Here is an 11,000-nt window from a genome sequence, read left to right as displayed (position 1 = left end):
AACTCGCACTCTGTCTCTCAAAAATAAACAAATATTAAAAAAAAAAAAAATATATATATATATATATATATATATATATATATATAATGAAACAATACAAATACCAATATGATCTACATTTTATATCAAATGCTAGAGCCAGCCTACCTAGGTGGAAAATCTGGCTCTACACTTATTAGCTTGTGGCCTTGGGCAAGCCACTTTAACTCTCTGGGTCTCAGTTTTCCCATCTGTAAAATGGGGGCAATAAAAGTACCCATCCTCAGGGGTTGCTATTGAAGTTTAAATGCGTTGACGCATGAAAGGTGCTTAGGACAGGGGTGCCTGGCTGGCTCAGTTAGTGGAGGGCAACTTTTTTTTTTTAATGTTTGGTTATTTTTGAGAGAGAGAGACACACAGAGCATGAGTGGGGGAGGGGCAGAGAGAGAGGGAGACGCAGAATCTGAAGCAGGCTCCAGGCCCCGAGCTGTCAGCACAGAGCCCGACGCGGGGCTCGAACTCGCGGACCGTGAGATCACGACCTGAGCCGAAGTCGGAAGCTTAACCGACTGAGCCACCCAGACACCCCTGGAGTGAGTGACTCTTGATCTCAGGGTTGTGAGTTCGAGCCTCACGCTGGTTGTGGAGATTACATAAAAGTAAAATCTTAAAAAAAGAAAATAAAAAGTCCCTAGGGCAGTATCTGGCACAGAGCAAGCACTATGTTAGCTATTGCTGTTATGGGCAGGACATGGGCCCTCTCTCCACCTCAGTTTCCTCATCTGTAAGATGGGGATTAGAGTAATACCTACCTTGGAAGGCAGTTGTGAAGCCTAAGCAAGCCGATGAGTAAAGGACTTAGCACAGGATTTGGGGTAGAGCAGACAAGAGGCGGAAGGCAGACATCTGCAGAGAGAGAGAGAGACAGAGAGAGAGAAGCACAGACAAAGAGAAGAAAAGATGGGAGACCAGAAAGAGAAAGCAACCAGTTGCTGAGGGCAGGCAGTTCCCTCTCTCCACATGGAGTCTGGATAAGCCCGCCCCAGTAGGCTTCTGTCCACACCCCACAAGCCACCCTAACAAAGACACAGTGCTGGGGAGAGCAAGGGTGCTGGGTCTGTATAAAGGAAGCACAGCACAGGGGATTTTGCAACCAAGAGAAGAAGTCCTAGAATCAGGTGAGGGACCAGCCCGTGAGCAGGCCTTTCTAGGAAGGCTGTAAAACCCAGAAACCTTGAAAGGCAACATTTAACATTGCAAAAGTTAAACTCTTAATGGCAAATAAAAGCCATGAACGAAAGGGAAAGGAAAACAAATACTGGGATTAAAAAAAAAAAAATTGAACAACACAAGTGACAAAGATCCAGTGTCCGTCATATGCAAAGAGCTCTTACAATTCAATAAGATCAATCCAACTGAAAAATGGGCAAAGGGTATATAAAACACAGGCCAATAAACATAGGAAAGTATGCTCCACCTGACCCATAATTTTTAAACTGCCAAATGAAGCTACATGAAGTGTTTTTCCACCTATGAGAGTGGTGATTATTTTATCCAGAGTTAGCAAGGAGAACGTAGACACCCTCAAATTGTTGTTGAGAGCAAAGACTGAAAGGGAGTTTAGAGAGTAACTGGGCAGCATGTTAAAAAAAATTCTAAAGCACATTCCCCTGGACTCAGGAGTCCATTATCTGAAGCGCATTCTATGGAAATTCTCCCACCAGAGCCCAGCAACGTTTGTAGACAAATATTCACAGGAGGTTATTTGTAATAGTGGAAAAGTGAAAACAACCTAAGTGCTCAGCAATTAGGGATTTTGGCGATATCCACCACGGGATACAGCTCAGAAAAAAAAGGCAGTTCGGCTAACTACGTACTGAAATAAAATAGCCTTCCAGAAGTACTATTATAGTGAAGAAAGTGAGAGGCAGAGAGGCACAGATAACACCAGGTAGTTGGACATTACTAGTTAAAAGCATAGACCCTACGTTCAAATCCCACTAGCTGTGTGACCCCGGGCAAGTTACTTCAAGTCTCTGTGCCTCACGTTTCTCAACTGGAAAACGGGCGTGACAACAGCCATTGCCACAAAGGTCGCTATGGAGGTAAAATGAGTTAAAAACACTGCCTGGCACACAGTAAGTGCTCAATAAAGGTTAGCGACTGCATTATTTATCACCGTTATTAGCGTCCCCCATCCCAGCCCTGCCCATTCTGGGTGATCACTGTCCAGGGCTGGGCTATCTTGATCGTAGCTGTGTGGCCAGCACTGTCCCCTCCGCGGGGCGGGAACAGAGCTGAGGCACAGGGAGTGTCTGTTGAACAATGTAATGAATGAATGAGCTCCCCACCGAAAGGACTCTCTCCCGTTCCCTTTTTCTACATGAATATTGTCAGACCTGGGGAGCCGCATTATATAAAGTAATCCAAAATATAAACATTATTTATTATTTGTCTACACTAATAACTAGTATGACTACTAGTCTATTATTTTTACCTCTGTTCTATTATGACTCTATTATTATTTTAAAAGTATCATTCTGGGGCGCCTGGGTGGCTCAGTCGGTTAAGCGTCCGACTCCGCTCAGGTCATGATCTCAGTGTTCGGGAGTTCGAGCCCCGGATCGGGTTCTGGGCTGACAGCTCAGAGCCTGGGACCTGCTTCGGATTCTGTGTCTCCTTCTCTCTCTGCCCCTCACCCGCTCACCCGCTCACAATCTCTCTCTCTCTCTCAAAAACAAATAAAACACTTAAAAAATTTTAAAAATAACTAAATAAAAATAAAACTATCATTCTGGGGCACCTGGGTGGCTCAGTTGGTTTATTTTTTTTTTCTATTGTTGCTATTATTACTCTATTAGTATATTTTTTTATTATCCGCGATCGCGACTCCCACGCAGCGTCTGCGGGGCCTGAGCGCAGGGCGGGTGGGGAGCCGGGCAGAGGGGGGCAGGGGCAGGGGAGGGGGCGCACCTGGGTGATGAGGAACTTGGTGAGGCGCTCGGGCAGCCGGCCCTTCTCACTGGAGAGGATCATCTCGAGCATGTCCCCATGCAGCTTCTCCATTACCACGAACACCTTCTCAGGCGTCTCAAACATACAGTCCAGGTTCACGATCCCCGGGTGCCGCAGACTCTGGGGGTGGGGTGGGGGGTAGGGTGGTAGTCAGGGTCTCGGTGGCCCACGAACTTGGGACCCGAGAGGCAAGCCATGCTTCCATGGCTTCCAGACAAGACGACAAATAAGAAGGATGTCCCCGGGGGGGGGCCTGGGGGGGCTCCGTCCGTCTAGCGTCCGACTTTTGATTTCAGCTCAGGTTGTGATCTCATGGTTCGTGGGTTCAAGCCCCGCGTGGTGCCCCACGTCCAGCTAGCCGTGTGGAGCCTGCTTGGGATTCTCTCTCTCTCCCTCTCTCTCTCTGCCCCTCCCCCCCACCTTGCTCGCTCTCTCTCTCTCTCTCTCTCAAAATAAATAAATATTTTTTTTCAATTTTTTTTAATGTTTATTTATTTTTGAGACAGAGAGAGACAGAGCATGAACAGGGGAGGGGCAGAGAGAGAGGGAGACACAGAATCTGAAATGGGCTCCAGGCTTTGAGCTGTCAGCACAGAGCCCGACGCAGGGCTCGAACTCACGGACCGTGAGATCATGACCTGAGCCGAAGTCGGATGCTTAACCGACTGAGCCACCCAGGCGCCCCAATAAATATTTTTTAAAAATGTCCCTGGGGGGTGAGCAGCTCCTTTCCGGGGGGTGGGGGAAGGGGCTTCCCACAGGCCCAGACAGAAGCACATCCCCGCACCGCCAGGTATCTAGAAGGATCTAAATCTTGAAGTTCTGTTGAAGGTCCAGGGTTGGGGAGGGAAGGTGGGAGGGACCAGGATATATGGAACAATGGGAAGAACCTTTGTACACCTCTGTCTTTTAAATCCTTTGCCCTCTCAGGGCACCTGGGCGGCTCAGTTGGTTAAGCATCCGACTTCGGCTCAGGTCATGATCTCATGGGCCGTGAGTTCGAGCCCCGCGTCGGGCTCTGTGCTGACAGCTCGGAGCCTGGAGCCTGCTTCGGATTCTGTGTCTCCCTCACTCTCTGCCCCTCCCCTGCTCACACTCTGTCTGTCTCTGTCTCTCTGTCTCTCACAAATAAATAAACATTAAAAAAAAATTTTTTTTAAATCCTTTGCCCTCTCCCCCACAGCCCTGCCTGGCCTAACCTCATTTCTCCCATTGAGGTCCCCACCCAGCCTCCACCCGGAGCTCCAGACTCTGGTCCCATCCTCCAGCAGCAGCCAGAGGGAACTTCCCAAAGTATACACTCACCCATTTCCCTTCCTTGCTCAAAATCTTTCCACGGTTCCCCAGTACCCTCAGGAGAAAATCCACAGGGTGTGGCCCCACCCTCTTCCCTGGCCTCACCTCCCACCACCTCCCCACACATAAACCATCTAGTAACCTTGGACTTCAAATTCCTAGAGGACTTCTGCTCAGAACACCTTCCCACCCCTTCAGTCTCCATACGCATATTCCCTCCTCCAGTAAGCCTTCCCCGACCACCCCCGCAGCCTGGGTTAGCCCCTGAAAGGAGGAAGTAGGAAGGGAAGGTCCCTCCTAGGTGGGGGCAGAGCTGGGCCCCGGAGCCCGGCGGTCACCTGCAGAATGGCCACTTCGTTCCGCAGCTGGCTTTCCTGCTTGGTGGGGAAACGCAGTTTGTCGATGACCTTTACTGCCACGTCCCGGCCTGTCTTCCGGTGCTTTCCTGGGGGTAGGGGAGGTGGGGGGTGAGGGGAGCAAGACCTTCCAGTCCTGGCAAGACGCACCCCCGCCCTGCCCCAGCCACAGAGGCACAGGCATAGTTGAACAAAGGTGAACAGAAGGTCATCAAGGTGGCTCTGTGGGGTCCCCAGGAGAGATGTGAGGGGTGGGGGGCCTTGGGGGACAAAGGCATAATGAAGAAGGTAAAAGACAGAGTTCTGAGGCGGCAAATTAGATTTATAACCAATCAGAATCTCGGAACTATCTCTGTGGCCGAAGGGCAGAATTTGCTCTCCCTGGTAATAACAGGAAGAAGTCCATTGGCTTTTCCCAGTAAGAAAAGGAGAGTCTGTGACCATCCGCCAAGAGGATCTAGCCTTCTTTTTTCTTTTTTTAACGTTTATTTATTTTTGAGACAGAGAGAGACAGAGCATGAACGGGGGAGGTCAGAGAGAGGGAGACACAGAATCCGAAACAGGCTCCAGGCTCTGAGCTGTCAGCAGAGCCCGACGCGGGGCTCGAACTCACGGACCGTGAAATCATGACCTGAGCCGAAGTCGGCCACTTAACCGACTGAGCCACCCAGGCGCCCCGAGGATCTAGCCTTCTAAAGTCAACCAGAACAGGAGGTGAGCATGTGGTCAATCAGATAGGAAGGTCTGGAGCCCAGAACCCCCCCCAGGATCCCCTCTGGATGAGCTCGGAAGCATCCTTACCTCCATAGACCACTCCAAACTGCCCTGAGCCCAGCACCTCATCAGGGAAAATCTGGTAGACGGTGGCGATGTCCTGTAAGGTGGGGACGGGGAGGGTCAGGAGTGCCAATGGAGACAGGGCATCGAAGAGACTGGGAAGGGCAAGAGGGCTGGGAGGCTGTGTGGGAGGCAGAGGCCATCCTTGGGACCATGGGGTGGGGGCAGGGTCTCACCACATTCTCTTGGATCTGGCTGTTAGACACGGAGATGCTCAGAGAAGCTTGTCCTATGGAGAGGGGAGAGGGGAGAGGGGAGAGGTGGAGGTGGGTTGACCCCGGGCTCAAGAATATCTTCACCCACAACTCCACCCGGGTTTGAATCCAGTGCAGCTGCAGGCTGCTGACTTGTCCGTTACGAACCTCAGTTTCCACATCTAGAGAATGGGGATAACATCAGGTGCTCCCTCATAGGGCTGGGGGAGAAGTAAACGAGATATATACTGGGGTGGGGGGCTCAAGAGGTGACATCACGGATGATTTCGCCGAGCACTGCACCCCATGAGCTCAGTGCCCAGGGAAGTGTGCCGATCCCACCTTACAGAGGAGGAAACTGAGGCTCGGCGGGAAGGCACACACTGATTCCAACATCTTCCCCCTAAGCTCGCCACCCGACCACCCAATCAGAGCCAGACATTTCTGATCCTTCTGCCATTTGAACATCTATCCCCTCCCCATTCCAGGCCTGGCCCTTCATCCTCCTCCACGGTCTCTCTGCCCCTGTTCTGCTCTCTCCTCTCCAGCCTCCGGAGGGAGCTTGCTGAAGCACCAACCTGAGCCTGCCCTTCCCCTGCTCAAAACCCCGCCATGGCTCCCCAGGGCCCTCAGGAGCAAGCCCAAGACACTTCAATGGCCTAACAGGCACCGGGCCATCGTTTATTTCTTTGACTTCAACCCCCACCATGATGTGTGCTCCCAACACCCTGGCCTCCTTGCTGGGCCTCGGATACAGCAGGTTCCCTCCCAGCTCCTGCCTTGCATTTTCTGTCCCCTCTGCCAGGAACGCGTGTCCCTGCCTCTGGACTTAGTTCAATCCTCCTCGACACTCAGTCTCAGCTCAGATGCCTCCTGAGGCCATGTCACATTACCCCGGAACACATTCTACATCACACTGGTCATTCACACAGGATGATCTGATCGGTGTCTGTCACTCACTCTGGATTGAGCTCCAGAAGGCAGGGGCCTTGGACTTTCTGATCATCTTTTCCCTCTGCTTGAAGTATTTCCCATTTGCTTGCCCCTCTTTCACCCTTCCTCAGCTTCCATGGCTCAACTCAGATGTTGCCACCTCCAGGAAGCCCTCCTAGATACCCAGGCTGGATTAACCATCCCCCCTGAGCTCCTAACAGCCCTCTGGCTCCCCTGTCCGGGCCCTGCCCACTCTGGGTCGTCACTGTCTGGGGACAAGTCTGTCTCCCTTACTGGACTCTGAGCAGGTGAGGGCAGGCCCTGGGCTGTTTCGGTCACAGCTATGTCCCCAGTACTGTCCAGCACAGGATGGGCACAGAGAAGACACTCAGCAAATTCATGAATTAAATAGTCTGAACGCACAATCTGGAGGAGTTGTCACCACCTGGGACAAGATTCAGACAAGGGAAGTGACCTGTCCAAGGCCACACGCTGGGTCCGGGCTTAATGGAGATTTGGACCCAGGCCAGCTGAGTCCAGAAGCCACATTCTCCACTGTGCCATCCCCTGCCTTCTTCCTCGCTCTTCCCTTCCCTGGGACCCCACACCAGCCCCCCCCCAGATCCATCCGCTCAGGGCCCAGGGTGGGGACTTACTGTGGGGTGTGTGGCCCGGGGTGCTGGGTGCATCCTGGAGGATGACGGGCATCAAGGCCTGGCGGATGGCCGTTTCCCAGCCCCGGGCGGCCTCGGCCCCCTGCCCACTGGGGCCCCCTGGGGCCCCACCGGGCGTCTCGCCCACAAAGTAGGTGACATTGGCAGTGACAATCTCGAAGCAGTGGGGGTTGGTGCCCGGTGGCACAAGGCTGAAGTTCTGGGCGGGCTCCACGGTGAGGATTTCTGACAGTGGGATTTCCTGGCAGGACACACAACCGGCACCAGTGAGGAGGCCAGGCGGACCCTGGGGCTCCGCACTTACTCAGAAGAGCACACAGAATCCAGGGTCAGTGGGAAGGGCCTGGACTGCAGAGGAGTCAGGAAAAGCCTCCCGGCAGAAGTTACATGAAGCAGAGATCAGAAAGGTAAGAAGAGGCCAGCCGGTGGCGGATGGTGTAAAGAGCATGTGCAAAGGCCCTGAGGTGGGAAAAGGCTTCTTTTCAAGGGACGTATTCGATTCCCATCACATGCATGGTGCACGGCACACAGTAGTTGTAAATGAGAGTAAATGAAGGACATCAGGCTATGGCTAGGCCATGAGGGGCCTCAAGGGCCACAGGGAGGAACCCGGGTTTTGTCTCCAGCGCTCTGGGGAGCCATGGAAGGGTTTAGAGCAAGGGAGCACCAAGACTGTGGGGGCAAGGGCAGAAGCAAGGACGCAGCGAGGAGACAGCCTGGAGCCCAAGGCAGCCACGGGACGTGGTGAGCAATACTACTAAATAATCCACTAATTCATTATAAAGTAATGATGATAAGGGGGACCTCAACACATGCCAGGCCCCCAGCTAACTGCTTCTCAGTCAGTTATCTTTGAATTCGGGGCAGCAGCCCTGCGACGAGGACTAGTCTTTGAGGTGCGAGACGTGAGGCGCAGAGAGGTGAGGTAAGCCACCCGGGGTCCCCCGCTGGAAAGTGATGGGGCCGAGCGGGGCCCATTTGCTGATGACAAGCAAGCCGGCAGGCAACGGGGAGAGGAGTGGAGGAGGTCTGGGGGAGCTGGGCCACCTTGTAGTATCTGTTGGTCGTGTTGTTCTGGAAGAGCGTGATGCACTTGCAGTCCAGGCGCCAATAATGCCGCTTCCTCTGTTGGGAGAGGTGCCCCAGAGGGTGAGGTGGGGCGCCCTGGGCGCGCCTGGGGCTCCAGCCCTTCCCGGGGCCAACCCCCGCCCCTAGCCCTAGCCCCGCCCCCGCAGGCCCCACCCCTTCCGCCTCTGGGGACGCACTCTGACTCTAGCTCCGCCTCCCGCAAGGCCCCGCCCATTTCTAACTCCAGCCCCACCCCCACCTCATCCCCTTCTCAGATTGATCGCTCCTCTCCCTCCTTAGCTTCGGCTTCACCCCACTTTGCCCCGCCCCATAACCCCTCTCTAACTTTAGGTCAGCCTCCAGCCTGGCTCCTCTGCCCCTAACCCTGCCCCACCCCTGTCTCCTGCCTGCCCCCCACTATAAGCCCTCCCGTTCCCTCCCTTCCAACTTCGCCCTACCTGGTACCACCCTATTATCCCACCCCCCCCCTTAATTACCTCTAGTTATGCTTCTAGCCTGGCCCAGCACTCCCTACCCCCCATCCCCTCCTCTATAACCTTAACCCTTCTCGCCCCCGCCCCAAACTCCAGCTTCCCGGTTCCCGATCCCATGCCCCCCCCACCAACCTTGTCCTTAGCCCCGCCTCTTCCCTGACCCCCAGGGCCCCTCCTCCCTCCCTCAGAACCATCCCTCTGATCTAGCCCCGCCTCCACCTTGGCTCCGCCCACCACAACCCATCCAGCCCCGCCCCCTCAAGCGAATCTTGCCCCGCCCCCAACTCTAGCCCCGCCCCACCCCGCCCACTCACCAGCGTGTCCTTGTTGCTGTAATGAACCACCCAACCCTCGCGCAGGGTGGTGCTAGATTTCCGTGTCGTGTGTCGCACCGACTGCACTACCCTCATTAGAGGGATGTACCCCAAGGAGCTGAGGGGGAGGGGGGAGGAAGAGGCGAGATGTTACCAGTGGAAAATACCCATGAGCACCTGGGGCGGCGGGGCACATCTCTGGGCCGGCAGGAGTTGGGAGTTGGGGGCCACGCTTCGGTGGTTTCCAGGTTTCCCTTAAGGAGGAAGGGAACTCTTGAGAGGGCCACATTAAAAGGCTGGCTTCGGAAGTCAGGCTGCCCGGCGTATCACCCAAGCTCTATGTGCCTCAGTTTCTCCGCCCGAAGGGGTTGTTGTGAGAAGTGAAAACCCTTTTAAGGGGTTGAGCACAGTGCTCGGCACACAGTGAGCCTCCAAAAAGTGCTAATCAGTATTGAGCCCGGTGATTGTGGAGCCAGCTGTGTAACACTGGGCAAGTGACTCAACCTCTCTGTGCCTCATTTGCCCTCATCTGTGCCCATGTTATTACTACAGAGGGAAAACGAAGGCCGAGAGAGATTAAGGGACACACTCGACTCCAGAACCAACAACCCCTTGAGCCCTGCACTAAATCAGGATTCGGGTGGCCCTGGCACTTCCCTTTGCCTGAGACTTGGTTTCCTCGTCTGTGAAACGGGCTGCCTCTCCCGACACCCCCACGCGGCCCAAGTCCATCAAGATCCAACTCTGACGCCCTGTTATTCTGTTGCTCAACGCTCCCAGGAAACCCCTGGCAGAAAGAGAATTTGAACTTCCAGGCAGCTTGGGTCAGGTGGCACCAGTGAGAAACTCTCTTCAGCCATTGTGACCTGCATACCAATCCCCCCCCCCCCCCTCTGGCCTGGTCTCCCACCCCATCCCTGCTCCAGCCACACCAAGCTCCGTGCTGTTCCTGGAACATGCTTGACGCTACCTCAGGGCCTTTGCACTTGCTGTTCCCTTTGCTTGGTAGGCTCTTCCACCAACTATCATCCACATGGCTCCCTTCCTCCCCTCCTTCAGATCTCTTCAAATGGCACCTCCTCAGAGAGGCCTCCTTTAGTGACCCAAACTAAAACAACATGTCTTCACTCTCTGCCCCCTCTCATTGCTTTATTTTTTATTTCCTTTTGATAGCAGTTATCGATACCTGAGGCTACGGATGTGTCTGTTTATTACCGGTCTCCCCAACTAGAGTGTCTGCTCTATGAGGCTGGAGAGTTTTACAGGCTTGGTTCACTGCCGTCATGCTTGGGAGTCCAGAACCCAGTAGGTGCTCATTAAATGTTTACCGACGCACCGTGGAAGTGGCTGACCACCTTCACTACCTTTATGCCGCCCCAGCCCTGTGGGGTGACGTCACAGCTCCTTTCCCTTACTCATTATTGGCCAAAGCCACTGAGGCTCAACCTTCTAGCCTAGAAGTGGGGACGGTGATCCTCGTGGTCCTTCTGGGAAGGATTTAGTTCAGGAACAAATGCTTCCCTCGGTGACGGTTTCAATCCACAGGTTACTCCTATTTATATGCGCATTACCGTATGAATGCAACGCATTAGTGATAGCGTATAAATATTATTCTAAAACATATGCAAAAGAGTGAAAACATTTAAAAGATGAGACTAGGGGCGCCTGGGTGGCTCAGTCGGTTGAGCATCTGACTTTGGCTCAGGTCATGATCGCCTAGTCTGTGAGTTCAAGCCCCGCTTGACAGCTCAGAGCCTTGAGTCTGCTTTGAATTCTGTGTGTGTGTGTGTGTGTGTGTGTGTGTGTGTGTGTGCGTGCGCGCGCGCCCCTCCCCCGCTCA

The 11,000-nt window shown here is 53.8% G+C and overlaps 1 protein-coding gene across 1 annotated transcript in view; it reads right to left on the bottom strand.

The window, feature by feature from the left end:
• PRKD2 (protein kinase D2) overlaps positions 1-11,000 on the bottom strand; it is a 37,564-nt gene that overhangs the window by 11,253 nt on the left and 15,311 nt on the right. Inside the window, exons 8-14 of the mRNA XM_049621087.1 lie at positions 9,161-9,278; positions 8,332-8,409; positions 7,267-7,525; positions 5,660-5,712; positions 5,448-5,520; positions 4,629-4,735; positions 2,953-3,114 (exon numbers count right to left, since the gene is read on the bottom strand). Coding sequence (XP_049477044.1) covers positions 2,953-3,114; positions 4,629-4,735; positions 5,448-5,520; positions 5,660-5,712; positions 7,267-7,525; positions 8,332-8,409; positions 9,161-9,278 — 850 coding nt within the window. The remainder of the gene's footprint in view (positions 1-2,952; positions 3,115-4,628; positions 4,736-5,447; positions 5,521-5,659; positions 5,713-7,266; positions 7,526-8,331; positions 8,410-9,160; positions 9,279-11,000) is intronic.

This window comes from Panthera uncia, assembly GCF_023721935.1.
Source record: "Panthera uncia isolate 11264 chromosome E2 unlocalized genomic scaffold, Puncia_PCG_1.0 HiC_scaffold_19, whole genome shotgun sequence".
Taxonomy (NCBI): domain Eukaryota; kingdom Metazoa; phylum Chordata; class Mammalia; order Carnivora; family Felidae; genus Panthera; species Panthera uncia.
Note: the sequence above shows the minus strand (reverse complement) of the source record. Positions and strands in the feature narration are given on the sequence as shown.